The following is a 20,733-nucleotide window of genomic DNA, read 5'->3' as shown; positions in this document are numbered from 1 at the left end:
TTTGACATATCTCTCGTCATTTATTGTCCCCTGCTTTCTCTTTTCATGCTGTTATGATTCATACAAAGTCTTACGATTTCTTCATGTTGAATTCACCTCACTTACTTTGTCCTACATCGACTTCCTCAACCTCAATTTTTCTCACATCTTCTCTTCTCTTCCTCCATATTAGCTTGTACACGGGTAACTCTTTATACTGTAGCTGACAGGAAGTCAGAATCTGCGGTCTAAAGGAGCATGCATTATGCAGCTCTTCGGTTCTAATGATGCTGTCTTGTCCAGAGTTGTTGTTATGCCTAAAGCCAGTCAACCTTGACTGAAGACGTGGTTGTGCATGCGCGTGCACGTCCACATTAGTTTGCACACTCCTGTGTATATCTGTGCTGTGTAGTAGGAGAGTGGAAAGCAGAGGGAGTCGAGTTTATTTTGCACCAAACTCCCCTCAATGGTCTTAATTAGCATATGAGGGATTGTTGTTCACGCTATCTGTCGCTCAACACGGCTCCCTTGCTGACCTGGAAGTAAAATGCAGTCGTATCAGTGTGATATATCAAATTGTAAAACATTCTTTAAGACATGCAAAACTTTGCTTTATCACCCTGTGTAATCGTTTTGTGTAATATTGATGAACCATCCGTGTGCTGTGACTATCCACATTCCTCCAGGCACAAAGGAATTATGGAATACCTGTCATCTGTCTTCTTTCTCTCTTTCTCTCTCTGTCTGTGTTTAATCACCTCTCTTCCCCCTTCAGTCATGTATTTCTCTGTGTAATTGTTAACGTGAAATATTAATGTCACTGTCATTCTGTCTTCCAGGTTAACAGCAGGAGATCTGTCCATCCAGGTGAATCTGAATGACTACCTGGACATTTACTGCCCACACTACCCTGACAAGGGGACCGAGGGTCCTGGGCAGCCGGAGACACTGGCCCTCTACCTGGTGGGAGAGGTCTCTTTCCAGGGCTGCGTGGAGACCAGGGGGGCTATCAAGAGGTGGGAGTGTAACACCCCCTACGCTCCGTTTGGACCAGTGCGCTTCTCTGAAAAGATCCAAAGGTTCACCCCCTTCTCGCTGGGGTTTGAGTTTCTGCCAGGGCGCCACTACTACTACAGCTGTGAGTATAGGTGTGTGTGTGTGTGTGTGTGTGTGTGTGTGTGTGTGTGTGTGTGTGTGTGTGTGTGTGTGTGTGTGTGTGTGTGTGTGTGTGTGTGTGTGTGTGTGTGTGTGTGTGTGTGTGTGTGTGTGTGTGTGTGTGTGTGTGTGTGTGTGTGTGTCAACCTTTTAAGTTGGTTGTCTGTCCAACCAGTGGTCAAATACCCAGAGACTTTCAGTTTATTATTACTTAAGGCAAAGAAAAGTGGCATATCCTTACAATTAAGAAGCTGGAACGAGGTGATGTTTTTAAATATTAAATATTCATGACTCAATGAGCAAAACTCAGAGTTCAAGCTTTGAAAACCGCTAGAATTGTGTAACATTCTGTCCTCCCAAGGACTTAAACACTAAAGACTCAGATAATCTGCTTCATCAGGACTTCTTTCTGATAATATGAATTTATACTTGCATATTCATTTACTATAATTTCTCAAAAAGAATTGAGGTTCAGTACATGGCTAAAAGGTACAGTATCTGTTTTTAATATGCAAAGTGCATTTTCAGTTACTGTCTTGTAAGAAATTTCTTGCTTAAGGCTCCACACACTGGAAGCCAAGTAAAACAGCCCAAAAAGATGTAAATATTTGATGCTTTAATTCAGGCTGTGCATAGACACCTGTGTTGGAGTAATTGTGGCGGCCAGGCTGCCCTACATTTTTAAGGGATAAAAAGTTTGAGGGCAATGTGTTTTTATGAGGCTTTGAGTGCCGGCAAACTGAAGCTTATAGCATTAATGTTTTCCATAAATTCATGCTGAATTAAATTAATTTGATGTTTTCTTAAACCTGTAGGCTGTTACACAATTTAGTGATGGTTTCTTCTTTCCCCATTTCACTCTACTGTGCTCCTCTCCTCTCACTTATTTATTTCAAAACATTGGAGGGAGAAAAGGGAGGGAGAGACACAGAAGATGGCTTAGTGGCTGTAAAATCAGTTTTTTTTCTTCTTACTTTTTACAACTTCTGGTGTCAGTCCAACCAAGAGGGGAGGACATGAAACAAGACAGCCAATGAAAGAGTCAAGTGGATGCATGGTATGGAAGGGTGACAACAAAGAGACAGAGGGACTGCAAAGTGTAGGAGGAAGAAATGAAGATCAATAATGTAATTCCAACAAATAAAAAAAAAAGAGAAAAAAAGAGAGAGCAAAAGATGGACACAGTCTGACAGTACAGGGAGTGAGAGTTGGGGGAGAGAGAAAGGGACAAGAGAGGCCGGATGAGAGGAATCCACACTGAAGAGAGAAAAGGGAGAGCAACAAAAGCGACTGAGAAAAGGGATGGATGGGACGAAGAAAAAGAGGAATCTTTACATAAATTACTGTTGCGGTCCAAGGGACAATGGGGCATTGTGAGGGCATGTGAGAGTGGTTACACACACACACACACACACACACACACACGCTAACACACACATGTATATATGTACACACACTCACACTGGGCTATTGTGGTTGTTCAGGCCAGTTCAGAGAAAAGCAACAATGGTTGCCCCCCCCCCTGGTCGGGCCACATCGGGCTCAGAGTGATTGTGTGTGTTTTGTCCACATCAAAGATAAGGCGTAAAGTTAGTCCAAATGTCTGGCTCTGGGGTCTGTGTGCTGAATGGGCCCGCAGCACTGGAGACAGTATAATGGCATTAGCCTGGGAGAACAGTACAATAGTATTAGAACCACTAATGGCATTAGCTGGCTCAGTCTGAGCTGGGCTGAGCTCCTCTCTACGGCTCCCACAGACTAGGACACTGACAGCCCACTGTCTCTGGCTCTCTGCCTGACCTGCTGACCAACGCCCGCTGCTTCTCCATGTCTGGATCCCCACAAACAGGAAACACCTTGACATCCTCTGATCCTCTCATCCTTAGCTTAGAAATAGACGTTTGACAAAAACAAATCTTAAATAACCCCTCAAGACATGTTTTAATACATATAAGAATACTCTGCTTTGAATAATAATTTTTCTAATAATATAGTTTTTCAGCACAAAGAAGTTCAATAAACTACTATGATTTCTTTCTATTACTTCTCTCAGATTTATAAAATTATAGAATCTATGAATATGCAAATATTGTTCATATGAAATGTTTAACTACCAGATACAAGATGTCTCCTACTCTCTTAGTCCATTCTCAGTGTATGTACCCTGGAGGTTTCAAGTTTCTACATCACACTTGTGTAAGTTGCATGCTGGACCATGATTTGCTTTCAAACTAGTAGTGATGTCATAAAATCCTGCTCTGATGGGGTGAGAAGGTGAGAACAGAGAAATGTTCCCCCTTCAGCAGATGAACGTGAAAAGCCGTCTAGTGTCAAACTCAGCACATATATCATTCTGCGCGGTGAAGCTCATCAACACAAGTGAAGTAACAGTAAGCAAGTCATCTTTGAATGGAGGGGGACTTGAAGTTAACGTCCAAAGGACGAAACTCCGAAAAAAGCTCATCTTCCAACATCACTGACGAGTGGTGATCTGAAGAAAATCGCATGTCGTGGCATGTTCGTCAGTTTTTAGTTTCCCCTGGAAACTTGTGCAGTGTTGAAACTCACATTTGATCTGTTGCGTACGACTTGCAGCATTTCTGTATTTGCTTGTACGTTCTGTATTTTGGTGAAAGTGCTCCCGTCTTTGCTTGTGTTTCATTTATTTGCAGCATTTTCTTCTTAATCTGACATATGTGCTGTCAACATGGTGAAGATGTTTTGTGTGTGTGAGTTGAGCTCTCTCAGCCACCGTAGATAGTGCCCTATAACATGGTCCCGCTGCTATTCTGTGCTGTAACGTATCAGTTGAAATAGATACAAAGTGAGTGACTGTTAGCGATCATACACTCAGCTTGTGTGGTGGGTCCCTGTTGAGTTAGCAACTGTTTGTGAATAATTCAAATATAAAGCTCTTTACTGCAGATTCCAGACAGATTTGTTTCGTTAAAGCAATGCTAGACTGACAGGTAATACGGCTGATGTTTGCCAGTTTTCCCACATGAGCCGTAATCCGTGTTCATATTTTATTGTTTTTATGTAGTTATACAAATAAGTGTGAAGTAGTCTCTGCGACACAGGCAGATGGTGTGATTCTTTATATTGATATCATGTGTTTTGTGAGGTATTGATATGGTGGTCGCTGCTCTTTAGCTTTTTTGTCATATAAATTCTTCAAACATAACAAGAGTTCTGAAAGAATAGATATAATGGAAAGATTTCATCCGGCATTATGCAAATGTATTTTATTTGAATACTAACCGCTTGTTGTGTTTAATAGGTAAGCAGCACAGTTAAATCTCTCTCTCTCTCTCTCTCTCTCTCTCTCTCTCTCTCTCTCTCTCTCTCTCTCGTTGTTCTTTCTAGCTCTACCCGCAGAGGAAGGCCCTCCTCTGCCATGTATGAAGTTGCGTGTCACCGTGTGCTGTGAGCCCAGTGAGTACACTCCTCTTTTCATCTGTTCTTCCTTTCATGCTCCCCCTTTGTACACCAAGAGACTCCTCTCTCTGCCTCTCTCATCTCCACTACCAGGGAATGGAATAACTGTAATGCTCTAATTCTCCACTTTTATCAAAGAAATTCATCTTTACCCCTCAGAATCTTGCATTATCTTTTAACCTTGTAAAATGAGATTTACTCCACTCTCCACTCCACGTTTGTTTTTAAACCAAATTGGATTGAGTTTTTTTTAAGCATTAGTCCCCTTTCTTTTTTCTCCTTTCTCCTATCTCTCCCCCGCCCCCTTCAATTCTCTCCTTTTTTTTACCTCCTTGTCTCCCTCATTCTCCCGCTCTCCATCTCTCTGTCCCAGTGTGAAATTCCCAGAGTTGATCTAATCCAGAGCACGCCTGGAGTAATGTTAGTCTTCCAGTCCAGTGAGCTGCCCATTCCGGTTGGGAATGTTGCCCAGTCACTGTGTGTGTGTGTGTGTGTGTGTGTGTGTGTGTGTGTGTGTGTGTGTGTGTGTGTGTGTGTGTGTGTTGTGTGTGTGTGTGTGTGTGTGTGTGTGTGTGTGTGTGTGTGTGTGTGTGTGTGTGGGGAGGGTACCCTCATATGCGTGTCTGAGACGTCTGTCCCAGTTCCCATCCCAGTGGTATCTGCAGGGGGCTTGTCGTGCTGTCCCAGGCTGAACCAACACACACTTTTTTTCAGGAAAGCTGGTCGCCAGGTTGCTTGTCTCTGCATGTGTTTGAGACCCGTTCACTAAATCCCTATGTGCTGTCTAACGAATACCTCCCAGCGGCGCCGCCTTGATTAAATTTGTGTCATTTTGGTGTAAGGTAAAAAAAAATATTAAAAGCCGGAATAAAAAGAGCCCCATCCGTCTCAAATGAATTCTTAAATGCCATCCCTGTTCCGGCGCGAGACGGGGAATAATTTTCTGCCTTATTACCAGAGTGAAGGCTGATGACTTTTTTAACATGTTAATTATCCTGCTGTCATTAATTAGAAATGCCACGGATAGTTGTGTGAAGAAACTGCTAATGTAGTCTTTTGACCCAGCCTATCAGAGCCGGAAATAATCAAATATTTGGAATCACCTGGATTAAGCATGCTGGGAGACACATGCACACACACTTGACTTTACATTAGAAAGACTTCCACCCACAAAGATGCACATACTTCCATCTCCTGTTTCCTTTATTCATTTTCTCTCTCTCTCTCTCTCTCTCTCTCTCTCTCTCTCTCTCTCTCTCTCTCTCTCTCTCTCTCTCTCTCTCTTTCTCTCTCTCTCTCTCATCCTGTTCCTTAACCAAAACTAATCCCGACTAAATGTCAGGATCTCTCTCTCTCCTTGTCTTCCACTGCCCCCCCTTCACCCCAACCTCCCCTCTTTTTTTCTAGTCTTCTGTCATTCCTGAAGTGGCACTAATCCTCCCCTTCTCTCTGTCTCCTCAGCTCTCTCCGCCCTTCCTCATTTTTTATGATCTTTCGCTACTGGAGCAAAACTAATCTAGGCACCATCCATGGCAGTCTCTTACACTTCCTCCTCCCTCCCCCTGGACTCCGCCCCAGCCCTCCACCCAATTCCTTCTAACCCCCACCTCCTCCACCTTTCCTGTGTCTTCTCTATCTCTTTGTTGTATCTCCATATCTACCACACAGTTATTCACCGACTCCCCGCTCACCGTTGCTCCGCTCCATCTCTGTTGTGGGCATGCTGTGCGGCGAGTGCGTTGGGATGAGAATACATGAGGCCAGAGAGAGAAGAGCAAATGAGATGGATGAGAGAGGAGAAGGAGAGTTTTAGGGTGTTTCTCTCTCTCTCTCTCTCTCTCTCTCTCTCTCTCTCTCTCTCTCTCTCTCTTTTTGACTGTCCATTAGTGGTGGTTTACCACAGCTGTTGTGTTGTTCCCTGTGGCAACACCTTACATACCCTCAGGTTTTTTCCTGCTCAGGTTCCCTTTAATCTGACAAGTAGCATGGCAACTGGGTGCACCGTGTGTGTGTGTGTGTGTGTGTGTGTGTGTTGTGGCCCTCGGTGATGGCAGCCTCTTGTCCTTCAGCTACATCTTATCTCTTATCTAAACTTCAAACTGTGCCCCTCCCTCCCTTCTTCTCTCCCCAAACTTTTTTATTTTTTTCCTTCCAGAAAGAATGTGATTAAACGGTATTTCCATGCGGGGATGCCCTGTTGTGGGTGTTTGAATTAATTATCAGCGAGTGCACGCACGCATGCACGCACACATACACACACACTCTCACACACACTCACACACACACACACACACACACACACACCTGCCTCACACTGGTCTGAAGGACAGAGTGATGACAGTGAGAGGGTCCGTCAGGTACGCTGTCATTGCTGCAAGGTCAGCTACCACTCACCAGTCCCTCGGTCTCCTCTCCAGTGTGTAAATGTGTGTGTTTATCGCCTTAATTTAACCCAAAAACACAACCAACCACGCAGGACAGCTTCAGTGACGCAGGAAGCTCCTAATGACCGTGTGTGTGTGTGTGTGTGTGTGTGTGTGTGTGTGTGTGTGTGTGTGTGTGTGTGTGTGTGTGTGTGTGTGTGTGTGTGTGTGTGTGTGTGTGTGTGTGTGTGTGTGTGTAATGTTTCCTCATCCTGGTTGTTTGCTTGCAGCATTGTAAAGCATGATTTGGCTTTATTTAAGTTTTGGTTATGTTTTTGGTGCAGTGATGTATGTGATGATGTTTATTTGAACACAACGCTGTCACGAATCACGCCAGAAAAAGTGCTTTGCTGAAAGGTGTTTGAGCCTGTGTTGCATCAGAAAACAAGGCTCTGAATCGGCATCAGCGCCCTGCAGCCCTCTATTGCACATTTCACCGGCTCGCTTCGCCTCTCACTCCATACTTCTCCCTCCAAACTCCTCCTGTTGTGTTTGTGTCTCTTCTTCTCCGTGTCGCTCTGCCTCTCCGCCTTTCTCTTTTTGCCGCCGTCCTACTGTGAGAAACCATTACAGACCAACTTCCCTCTCCTTCTAATTGATTCTCGTTCTCTATTCCCTCTTTTCTGTCGTTCTCCCGCTGTGAGCAGTCCATTGCATTCATTTCAGTTTACCGAGCTTCACCATTTCCCCCACTTTCTTCCCTTTTTTTTTTTTTTTTTTTTTTTTTTTTTAAGAAATGTCTTACATCGCTGCCCTCCTTTACCCCCTCCACTCTCTCCCAAATACCTTTGTACCCTCTGAACTCGATACACACAAGGACACAACTCGAACACAGACGCACACACACCGCTTGTCCATTCGCGTTCTCTCGGAGCCCAAACACAAAACTCAGAATTTGACTTTAACCACTTTAAGCGATTTGCGTTTTTTCGTTCGCTGTTTTTTCGCTTTAGCTATTATTTTTTTTTTTTTTTAGTAAAGCACTTCAGTTATGGTTGCATTAGCTCCTGCGTGTGTAAAATGGCGGCATGAGAGGTGGGATGGTGGAACAGTGTCTGTCTCTGCAGTGGGGTGTTCTGCCGACCAGAGACACACACACACACACACACACACACACACACACACACACATACACTGGCATGCACACGCACGCACACACACTCACACATTTAGCCATGGTTGTGCATGTACAGTTACACATGCTGCATGTTTCTGACTGCAGTGCAGCGACAGCACTGTTCTTGCAGTCATGCCACCATGGTCGCCATTTTGTGGCGGCGCTCACCGTGACCAAAACGATGATGTTGACACACACTAGTGGTCCTTGATGTTCAACTTTTGCGCAAATTATGTGATTACAGTCAGATCAAAACACACATATCACACACAGCCGGGTAAACACAAGGCATTTAACATTTTAGTTTCGAAGTGCGGCGGAGTGTTACACACACACAAACACGTGTTTTTCCTCTACCAAAGTAAATTATAAGTTTGATTTAAAACGTATTTATACTTATCATAAGATAATTATTCCTTATAGCTTTTATGTTTGCATCTGAAATATCCACAAATAAATCCATAAAAAACTCACTAAAGAAGAAGAGTTAGTCATATAATCAGGTTTTTTGTTCTTATAAGTAATTTTGTAAGTTTTGCTAATTGATTTAAAATTATACACATTTTTGTGCTTCAGTTTTATCAGCAAAATTGAAACATGAAAGGACAGATAATTAATATAAACAAGAAATAATCTTTTGTCATTTAATTGTATTAAAACGTGTTGATGACATTTTTCAATTAATAAACACAATGATGATGATTTTTATTCTATGTTGAACAAAGTGCTGCAGCGCTATTTAAAGCCTGAAAAGTTTGACTATTATTCTCTTCTGTTTGCTTAGATTGTTTTCCCCTTCAAACACTCACAAATACAGTTACATAGACCGGACACACACACACACACACACACACACACACACACACACACACACACACACACACACACACACACACACACACACACACACACACACACACACACACACCGACTCAACCAGAGGCCCAGACCCAGCATGCTATTTAATGCTTCGTTAACCCCTAGATGTTCGTTAGTTGTACAGAACCTGGGAGTCATTTAGTGTCTCATGTCTGTCGAAGCGACATGTTGCTGCAGAGACCTGTAGGTACGAGACGGAAACACCCTCATTTAATAAATCCTCCACTGTGTGACTATACGGCCGCTAAGCTGTGTCCCATTTCTTCTCTCATAATCTCAGTCACTCGCTGTGGGATGTGGATGTGGATGTGTGTGTGTGTGTGTGTGTGTGTGTGGGGTGTGTGGGTGTGTGTGTGTCTCTTTGGGGTTGTAGTGTCAGACGTGGGTTCAAGGCCGTAGATCGATTTAATAATGGCTGCAATTATACAGCCTCATCCCAGTTTTCTGACCTTTCCGTTCCTTTTTGTGAGGGGTTTTAACCGTTTCCGCTTTTTAGTCTCACCACCTGTATTTTTTTTTTGTCGCTTTTCCTCTTCTTTTGACCATCTCTCCCACCCCTCCCTATCCCTTCATCCTAACCATCCCTCCATCATTCCCTCCATTATTTCCTTTTAGTCCAATCCCTGCTGAGAAAGTGACGCCCAGACACAAACACCCCCCATCCCGTCTCTTTCTCTCCCTCCCTTTTCTCCCTGTCTGACCTTGTTTCAATCTTTTCTCTTCAACCTTTTTTTTTTTTTTTGCCATACTTTCTCACTCGGGTCTCCGCTGCTCTTCCTTTCATCTTCTGTCCACATCTTGGTTTCGCTCTGTCATTTTGAATTTTCATGTGTTTTTTTCCTCCTTCTTTTTCATTTCCTGTATCCTCTTTGTATAATCTCGATCATTCTTACTCCTCCTAATTTACATAACACTATCTTTTCCTGTTGCCATGCTTCTCAAGCGCTTTTTTTATCCGACCTTTAAGAGAATTTGCATAGAGGACATATTTAGGGTTGTGCAGCCAGTCAGTACACATTTTTCATGGCGTAAGGCTTTGAGTAATGGTAAATACCTTACCCTGGTCATTTGTCTGTTTCTTGCTCCTTTTGTTCCACAAAGCAGTAGCTTTATTGAGAAAGTTAAGCATATGAAAATGACTAATCAGCAACTTGTTTCTTCGCCTCAACTTTATTAAAACCTTCTCTCCTCTCCCTCCTATTACAGCATCAGAGGGTTCAAAACAAATACAAGGTGAGACGCAACATTTTAAACCCAATGTATTATTAAGTTTAGGCATCGCATCTTTATAATGTGTTGGTTACATATGCATAATTACATATGTGATATTTCTGCCTCACTCAAGTTCAACTTCAAATGTGATTTATTTGCAAAAAGCTGTAATAACAAGAATATGGTGCATTATCTGTATGAAAATATGAAAATGAGAACGTACTTAAAACTCAATTTTGATTGATCAGCCATAGAAATGATTGCCTGCATGGCCAAATTATGTGGACACCAATACGTTACACCTACAGTATCTGTGATCGCTGAAAATCTCATGGCCATGAATGTGCTTTCGTAACATCAGTCTCTCTTCTGGGACATTTTTCTACACAATTTTTGGAACCAGGCTGCAGGTTTTTTCTCCTATTCAGCGACTAGAGCATCAGTGATATAGGGCGATAAGGCCTGGCTCACAGTCTGCGTTACAATTCATCCCAGAAGGTGCTTTCTTCTAAGGTTTTCTACGGCTACGCCAGTCTCCGAAAACAAGGATCTACCACCAACTGTTAGGACCACAAAGTTAGGAGCACGCACCATTGCCTATAATATGCTGTAACATTAAGATTTTCATAAATTGGAATTAAGGTGCAGCTGAGCCCAAGCTGTGGAAAAATGGTCCCGACCAAGAGTCACAATCGTGTCCACATACTTTTGGCCATTTCATAGAAACAATTTAATTCCTAAAGTTTCCTTCCCTCTTTCAGAAACTGTACATGAAAGTAGTGCCTGCTCACTGAGAACAGCTTCACCTCCACTCCTCCTCATCCTCGTCCTCCTCCTGTTGACCACCTGACTTCCTCGTCCCTCTTCACCGCTGACCTCACGCCCGTTTTCCCCTGGACCGGGAGATATTACTCAGACGCTCAAGTACACAATGCAGTCTACGCTCAGACAGTCAATGACATAATGCTATCTATGCTAAGCTACTGCGTATGACAGATATTATCTTGTGGCTGGTTTACCTGTCAAATTCCAGAAAGAATCAGTGTGTCTTATCCAGAACGGGGCCACAGTGACTCAGGGACCGAGAAGCCGAATCTCAGTGATTCATTTCTTGTTATTTTCTTCAGAATATTACACATAGAGCAAGGCTGAATCATACGACTCATATCTCACTGCCAGAAGAACAATGAGTCTGTCAGGAATTGTTCCAACCAAGTTTTCTCACTTTTTCATTTCTGTTTCTCATTTTCTACTCATTATGTTTTTGTGTATTTACAAAAGCTGCCTTCTGTTTAAAAAGTGGCCAAATAAACACGTACTACTGTACCGAGTGGCTCAGGTTGGAGGTCAATCAGTTAGCTGGTGACTTTTTTTTTCTGTACATTGTTAGACATAAGTTACTGACACATTTTCCGTCTCATTTGCATCTGATCAGGATAAATGTGTTAAACTTTTTTAACTAATTAGATTTCGGAAATAAAGTAGTTTTAGGAGGAAATGGGGAATGTTCTGGAATAGTCAAGCAGGGCTGCTGCGCCCCCTACTGGGATTATACTGGTTTAACTGGAGTTGCACTGGGTTGGCCATAAACTCAGAAACTGGACATTTAGATTGTGGTGCTATTTGGTAATAATGGGACCTGGGACAGAGTTTGTCCTCTGATTGGACCCCCTGTTGTTCTGCCTCCCCACGCCTCTCTCTGCTTCAGAATAAAGCACTGAACAGAGGGGTTTATGGGTAAACGGAGAGCATCAGCTCGCCTCACTCCACTGAACACGCTGCGGACCACTGAGGAGGCTGATTGGTCGATGCTTCTGGTGACCAACCAGGTGTGCAGATATGCACACAAGCTTTTTGTTCCTTTTGTTGTCCTTTTTTTTAAAGCAGGATCCTTGATTTTAGGTTTTACTGGATAGTTAATATATTCTGCAAAATGAGATATATTAACTGCATAATTCAATATTTTGGTAAGAACTGATCTCTGATATTTAAGTGCAAAAATACTCATTTGGCATACACAAACAATGATTTATATTCTGGATGTCTATATGTATGGACTGGTATTTTCAATATGCTCTACTACAATTTAGTTAAATGATTTTATTTTATTTTTTATTTTATTTTTTTAAATTTATTTTACCAAATTAGTATTTTAAAGAAATTGCTTTAATTGAATGTCATAGATTAAGACAAAATATCATAATGAATAAACAATTCATTTATTTTTTTTAATTGAAATTAGAGATAATGTAGGTGTGTATTTTTTATTAAAATTAAGTTTTATATATTTATAGTTACATAATTATTCCCCCACAGAATTTGAGTGACTTGAGCTCGGAAAAATTAACTAATTGTTTAATTTATTAAACAGTTGATTCCATCTTAAAAGAAAACTACATTGTTGGCACTTGTTATATTTTTCCTCATGCTGTTAATCACACCAGTCATACCATTTGTTTTTTTTTATGTTAATTTGCTAAATGGGTGATAAAACCGCTGTTTGAAGATGTGTTAAATGTTTTTAGTGATGTAGACTTTTTCAATCATGTACAACTAGGGATTTGTTTTGATTGTTCTGCTTTCACATTTTAGTGAAGAATGTAGCTTCTTCTGTGAAGAGCCAACTGCAATCTGAGCCCTTCTGAGAGCCCTTTTTTTTTTTACGCGGCAAGACAACAAAAATAAATACGATTGCATTTAAACGCTTCCAGTCGATCGTCATTTAACTTTTGAAAGTATTGATGTTTTATGTAACCGAAGGTCTCTGTACCAACACACACACACACACAACTCTTATTTGCGGAACACACACATCCAGTGTAATACACATGGGTGTGGAGATAAGGAGACATCAGGGACTTGAAATGACCTTGTGGTGCAAGAGGCCATTGTAATGTGAGTAACTTAGAGAATATTGAGCTGAGTTTGTGTCTATGGGCAGCCAAAGCCTGATAAAACTCCAATAGACTCCCGCCATTAATAGACCCTAAAGCATCATTGCCAATACATCGACCTTAAAGTAACTATTTATTTACAGTGAACACAGAACTGCAGTAGAAAACGGAGCGAGAGGACATATTTTTGTTTTTTAAATGTGAAAGTGTACATCCTGATAAGCTTTAAAATGCATTTTCATGTATGTAGGCAAGAACCTCATGTGAAGCCAGAAAGGCAATTTCCTGGATAATAGGACTAATGCTTTTATTTCATGGTTTATGATCTCTTCTGATGACATGTTTGTCAGTGTTGAGGCATGCTATGAGCTGGCTTTGATTTTTGACCTTCAGTGAGACATTTTCAAAGCCCATGTTTTCATTCTTTTTTCCATTGTGAATGATGAAGTAAGCGTAGTGAAATCAGTGAAAAGTGGGGGGATACTTTTAGACCAATGTTAAAGGAAAAGGACTTAAAAAGCAGCAACAGTAAAGCGAGCCTGTGTCCACTTCCATTTTAGGTGTGTAAAAACTGTATGGCTGTTTATTCCAGCAGAAACATGCACAACCCAAAGCTTTTATGTAATAGTGTGATATCGAGTTTGTTGTATCTTTGATTCCAGACGATGCTTGAACAGTCAAACGTTTATTATATTTTGAAGACGCCTGCTGTGCGTCGATGTACTAAAGCTGGAAGTGAACTCGCCCTCCAAAATAAAACTTCGTAATTACGAACAGATGTTGCTATATACATTTAGGAGATGATGAAAATCCTGCGTCAAAGCTTCCTCCGAGGCTTTCTGGGGCGACTGTGATCATAAACAATTTTTAGTACGACAGATTTAGTTTTTAATTATCTGTCTGACTAAAAATAAAACAATCCTTCATGCATATCCATATTGCCGCTCTCCTTTTCCACCAATGACACTGTAATTACACTGTATCAAATTTGAACACAGCAGGTTCTTCCTTTCCACAAGTTAGCCTATATTTACTTGGACCTTGGCTGAATATTTAAGGCTCGGATTGCCGGTGTTGCTTACATCTTCAGAAATACAAAACTCTGACTATTAAAAGAAGCAAACAATGCTTATATTTTACTTGAATAAAGAGAGAGAGAGAGAGAGAGAGAGAGAGAGATTGTTTAAGGGCACACTCACATGTCAACATATTTTAAGGGTTATGAAAAAATAAATTAATTTAATTTAATTTTGAATGCATTTTACAGCAAAAACCTGCTTAAATAAATTCAATGGTATATTTTGGTCTGGTAGTTTTAAATCACTGCAGGGTACTGTAACATGTTTCTCCTTTCTTTTTAGTGGTCCGCAGAGAGAAGTTGTCACGGACACAATGAGTCTCCCCTTGAATATCGGAAGGATGTTTTTCACAGTTAAGAGTTTCTTAGCATGTAATCAACACATTGATCAGTAGTGACATTGTGAATCCTGAACTGTATTTCAACAAGGTGAACTGAGGTGACAGGGCGTCCCTGCTGCAGGAAGTGTTTCTTAAGTGTGAAAACTTAATGAATGACTCAAGATCCTTGAGAAAAATGTCTTTCAGCGTTTTTAGTTAATTTGTTGGCTTTTTATTTTTTGGTTTATTGAAGTCACAGCATCCGCAATCCTCTGGGAAGTGAAGTGATACAAGGCCAAGCTGGCTTTCTTTGGGCATTCTCTCCATAAAAGCTTTCATAATGTACATTTTAGCAAAAAAACGTGCACGGGTTGTGAAGAATATGAAGCAACCAGCACTGAAACTGTCTCTTAAATATCTTATTCCAGACTAGCTTAATCTTGTTAAGATGCTGTATTTATGTTAAATGGAGTCATTCAAGAGATTTCTTAAACTTTGTTATGTTTTCACTGTTTTCACTGAGGTATAAATGTTAATGATGGGCAGAGCCAGTTTGAGATTTCAAAGGTGTGAACCCTTAAGCTCCAATGATCTTTCCAGCTCACTGATCTAATATTTAGTTGTCATTTCTGCCCATAACATCTGCAAACTTCTAAAACCTTTTTGCATCAGGAAATCACAGTTTGAAATCTCCTGACCTCTCACTCTCACAGCTCTGGACAAAAAAAAAAAAATTCTAGCATGAGGAAGCAGAAGCTCTGAGAACAGGAAAAAGTGTTTTTTATTTTTTCTGTTGGGTGCCATTGCTCCCGACATATCTGTAAGCAGCATTGCGTGTTATTTACTCACGGTAACGTCTCAGCTGTGTGTGCTGGATTATATAGTCCTGCAAAAAATAGAACTCTTAACAGTAACAAGATCAAGGAGTTAAAGACAAGGATGTTAAAATCTCCACCAATCGGCAAAATGTCACTTGGCATCTCTTGCACATATTGCATCTACTTTTTCAGTACTTTATAATCAGATACAGTACATGACTCCCAGAATGAATATTTGACCCTTCATGCAGTGGAGAGTAAAAGACTGGCTTAAGATGCTAAATCTGTGAAGCAGACCTTCCACATAAATGCCTTTAGAGTCTTTAGAATTCAGTTCAGTTTTTTTTATTTATTCTGGGAGTTTTCACTTCACTTGTTTTAGTTTTAGTTTAAGTAACGCATTTAGGAATATTTTCAATGGCCCTCACAGCTGATCAATATACCAAACTTTATATTATATTAATATATAAAAGTGTTATTTGCCAAGTACATTTACACATACAAGTAATGTGTCCTCTACATTTAACCCATCCTAACTAATTAGGAGCAGTGGGCAGCCATAGTCCGGCGCCCGGGGGCCAACTCCAGTTGTAATGCCAGTGCCTACGTCAAGGGCAAATGGCAGGAGTTACCTAGCATGCATGTCTTTATGGTGGGATATATATATATATATATATATATATATATATATATATATATATATATATATATATATGAGAGAGAGAAGTAAAACAGCAGTAGCTGAGCAACCACAATTGCAGAAAAGTTTGCCTTGTATAATAGAGAATTGAAGTGTTTGTAGTCTTTGCACAGATGCAGACAGCCTCAAGCTTTAAAGCTGTAGTAAGGTAATTATTCATTTGTTAAGTAATTATGGCAGAATTATTATTATTGCTAGTTTAAAAGTTTGACTCTGATAATAACACTAGACAGCCCAATACTTCCCACAAAAAACAAATATTTTTAAATCATTTCTCAAATTGCAAATTCTAAACATCACCAAAAAATAATTTGAAGAAAGGAGTCTATAATTGAAATAACACATTTGCATTAACACATTCATTACTGAAGATGCCACATCACAACACACCCAGCTTAGCTCTGTTTCTTTTAACGCTATTCAAATTTGATTATATTTCTATATAGTGCTTTACTAATGCATTATTTAATGTAAGAGTTCTGTTAGAAGCATCAAAAACAACACATGAGTGGTGTAGTCTACGTGATACGCAGGTTTACACAGTATACCCACTAAGAAAGGATTTCCATATACCCACTTAAAAATGCCCAATGACACGCAACAACCATTAAATCTCTTATATATTTTGAATTGTCATCTGTGTTTTTCTTCTTCACATAGGGAAAAGTGTATCTGAATACAGGAAATGAAGTTATTGATGCTCAAAACTTCCCTGGGGAGGACACCCAGACCCCTCACTATGATATGCCTAACGGCAGATTCTGGCCAATATATACAGTACAGTATACCCACTACAATACATTAGACTACACCACTGCAATACATGGTTCCCAATCAGGTTTCATGTGTTATTGAATATATCTTATGTGTGAAACTTTGGGTTGCAAAAGCCTATGATGATTATTATTGAATAATTATGCAGCCTTGATGAATCTGTGTGCTATTTAAATTCCAGGTTATGAATACTAGTCGGGGCTTTTACGATACTTCCTCTTCGGACGTAAGCAGAGTTTGTTCTAAATAAAATCTAAATGAACCGTGTCTGCTTGGCTGTAGCTACACATGTCAGGTAGCCAATAACAGTGCAATTGTTTCTGCTTTGTGCTCACAAAGCAGGCACTTTCAGTGTGTCACGCAAACTGTGATGAATGTGGATGAACCACAATATGACGAAGGAGGTGAAAACACATTTTGACATTAGGCTCGCTTGTCAATAGCTATGTCAACAAACGTGCAAAACATTTTTGTGAATGTGTTCTCATTCAAATCCATTAATTTCACATGTTGTGCATACACAGAAATCCAAGGATGCGCTGAAAAACATTGCAAACGCTAACTTTTAATACTAAAAAAGGTGAACAAGATGTCACATGAAAGAGGTAAACATACATACAAATAATTTTATGCCTGATTTGGGATATTTTACATTAAGTCATACATTAAATTGGCCTCAGAAAAGTCACTTTCTGGATGCAGCTCTAATCTTCAAAAACAGGAATCAGTTAACATTGGCCGGGCCTTTCTAGTGTTAAACACCTCTCATCTTTCTAACACTTTGCACCATGTTTAAGTTATGGCTGTTGAGTGCAAATGAGCTCCAGTTGAGTTGAGCTGAGCAGATTTCTTCTCATCCGTTTTCAGTGTGCTGGTTGAAGCTTCACAGACCCATGGCCCTTTACATTAAAGCGAGCTCGCTGTGTGAAAGGCATTTCTAAATGCATCCCATGTGTGCCGTACAGGCAGGGGGTCTTGGTTCTGCGTACCGGACTGCAAGCTGTGACAAAGTTAGGATTATGATACTGGCTTTTATTTGAAGACACAAACGAGCTAAAGTCAGTCACACTTCACGTGGCAGCAAAGCAAAGCAGCCTCCTTCCTCCTTCCTTCCTTTCTTTCTCCCTTACTTTCATCCACTTTTAATGTGTGACACTTTGATACTGAACATCCTTTTTCCCGTGTTCTGGTCTGTTGGCTTTACATGCAGATGGGTTGGTAATTTGCATAGACTCAAAGGTCTCCCTTCTCTCCTGATGCTTTCTGACAACGGAGTGTCTATTCATCCTCTGTGTTAAGCATCCCTCCTAGGACATCGCCTGAATTGCTGTCTCATGCTGCTCCAAGTCTCGTTTAACACTGCAAGAAGTGCTGAGGAATTGGATTAGAAACATATTCCTTTAGAAAAAAGCATTGCAGTCATCAAGGCAGGCTCAAATCTGAAATGGATAGTTCACTCCGATTTCAAAGCTTGTCGCTTGTTTTTGTAAGTCACACCAAGTCAAGCTGAGTCCATATCACAGACACTGCTAGCTCTGTAGATTATGTTACAGTGGCATTGGACTGGGAGGGAAACGGAGAATATACATATATAATATACAGGGCCCTTGTGTGAGGAGGGTCCACAAAGATACTAGAATGAACAGCCATGGATGTGGGGAGGGGCCCATAAAGAGAATGCTTATGTACACAGTCCAGAATTTTGTGCTACGCCCCTGTCTGTTATAGTCCCACCTAGGAGATTTGGAGAAACACACTAGGGTGTTTCAGCAGAGTAACAAGGAATTATGGTCCTAATAATGACGAGGTAACTCTGATCACCCCAGTTCCTCTAATCCTCACCGTTAGCGGCTGCTGTGATCAAACTGCCACCAGCACACCTAAAATATGCCATTGGAGAACCAATAAAGTTTGAATATGCACAGGAGGGAAAAGAAATAGCCACTTGTTTTTATATATGCTTGTTCCATTTGGTGATGACACAAAAGTTGCTGTATCTGAGTGTTTTGTTAACAGTTTTGTAGATTTCAAACAGACCCTTTTTCAAAAGCACAGGAGTGTGAAATAAAAAAATATGTTCATAAATATGCAGTTGAGGGCCACACACAAAAAAAGTATTTTAGTCCAGAATACTTTTAGGCACCTCAATACCCATATCCTCCCTCTATGTCACCAAAGACATTTTTTTTTTTATTCTGTCTTCCTAGTCAAAATCAAAACATCATTTTGAAATTCACAAGGAGGACTGAACAAGAATCCAGAGTTATAAGGCAGTGAGGAAGGAAGTGGTGTGATGACTACAGTAGATAGCTAGGGCGAATACAGCAGTGAAGCCAAAACAGACATGAAGGATGAAACAGGCAAGTGAGAGTGATGGCGTGACAACTGAAGAGGATGAAGATGGAACTGTAGAAGACAATGGAACAAAAGGATAAAGGTTATCAACTTCAGAGAGATATCATATTGTCAAAATAAATGTACCATCCATAGTATCTCTGTAGTGCAAATGCAGTGTATGGAAGATCTTTACTGCATGTTACTGTAATAGTTGGTTTAGGTGCACTGTTACAGCATAACTCTCGCCAAAATGCAACCTAGGGTCTTTTTGTGAATGTATCCGAGTCAAACTTTCGTTTAAAAGCATAATTAGGACGGAAGCGCCACTTTTAAGATTGACCGTATTTTCGTTTTCGGTCAAATGGCCTTTTGAATGGGAGTGCTAGGGGCACTATGATCGCATCAAAATCCCTATTTTTAAAACACTAAGAAGGCTCGACACAGCGTGAAACTTTGCTCGAAAGTATCACCAGGGTCTCTACACATGAACTCGAGCATTGAGAACATTGTTTGTGTAGCCTACACCGAGTTTACTAAAAAGAAAGGTTTTGAACAACTCACTTCAGCAGTTGGTTTTTCCGCTCGCCTCCATCTTGCCAGTCAAAAAGTGTCAAGTAACAGGGAGGAGAGTAAAGATGGAAAGCTCCTTAAGTTTAGTTCCATATAAATGCACAGATAATACGTTGTTTTGTTGTTAGTTAAAAACAATATTAACCTTGTAGTTGAAAAAGGAGCCTCACATAAGAATGACATTTCCTCCTATGGAGTCCGTTCATTCGCATTCATTGGCAAAATCACAAGATAAATAAAAAAATGGTGTGATTAATGAGGTAGGTAAAAAAAAAATACAAAGTTCTGCTAGACAAATCCTTATTCATTTTTTGGGTTTGTATCTTATCTTATCTTTGAAATAAACTATTGGATAATTCTACTTCTTTGGACATTGAACAGTTATTTAAATTAAACAACATGAAAGGTTTAGTTGGGAAATTGCTTTTTGAGTGGAGCTGCGAATATCTCAAAGATCTGAAATATGACAAGGAGCCCAAAGCACAGTTAGGGGACACAAGTCAGAAAGTTCGAACCACTAGTTTATTCTGTGTGTTTATATTGTGTTTTATATGAGATACAATCTTAAACTAAAAGTAACTTATAATTGTAGTGGACTAAAAAGTAGGCTACAATATCCCTTTCTTAAATGTAGTAAAGAAGTATTAATTAATATTAACTAGAAATACTCAACAGAAGTATCTCAACATTGTACTTGTACAGTATTGGAGTAGATAAGTACTTTCCACGACTAAGCAAATGAACTGCAAGTGATAGGCCTATATTATAAACCTACAAACATATAAGACCGCTATAAAAGCAACGTATTATAAACAAAGTAATATTGTAGGTGGATATAACAATAAAAATACATTGCAGCAATATTACAGACACTAGAGGATGTTGAGAAATTGGAACAATATGACTTTAGTTTATTCATTTATCAATATTTAAAAACCGGATTATTCCTTTATATAAGCCTATATACTTTGCAAGTAGGACAAAGTTTGAATCATACACGGGGGTCCACCTCACACACACACACACACACATTCTCTAT

General features: G+C 40.3%; 1 protein-coding gene across 1 annotated transcript in view; it reads left to right on the top strand.

The window, feature by feature from the left end:
- The window catches only part of si:dkey-246i14.3 (ephrin A4), a 31,677-nt gene extending 20,148 nt beyond the window's left edge, over positions 1-11,529 (top strand). Inside the window, exons 2-5 of the mRNA XM_039807107.1 lie at positions 819-1,117; positions 4,501-4,569; positions 10,198-10,224; positions 10,965-11,529. Of these exons, the coding sequence (XP_039663041.1) occupies positions 819-1,117; positions 4,501-4,569; positions 10,198-10,224; positions 10,965-11,053 (484 nt within the window). The 3' untranslated portion in view covers positions 11,054-11,529. The remainder of the gene's footprint in view (positions 1-818; positions 1,118-4,500; positions 4,570-10,197; positions 10,225-10,964) is intronic.
- The last annotated feature ends 9,204 nt before the right edge of the window (positions 11,530-20,733 follow it).

The sequence above is a fragment of the Perca fluviatilis genome, chromosome 7 (assembly GCF_010015445.1).
Source record: "Perca fluviatilis chromosome 7, GENO_Pfluv_1.0, whole genome shotgun sequence".
In the NCBI taxonomy this organism is placed as follows: Eukaryota; Metazoa; Chordata; class Actinopteri; order Perciformes; family Percidae; genus Perca; species Perca fluviatilis.
This window is presented reverse-complemented; position numbering and strand designations above follow the sequence as displayed.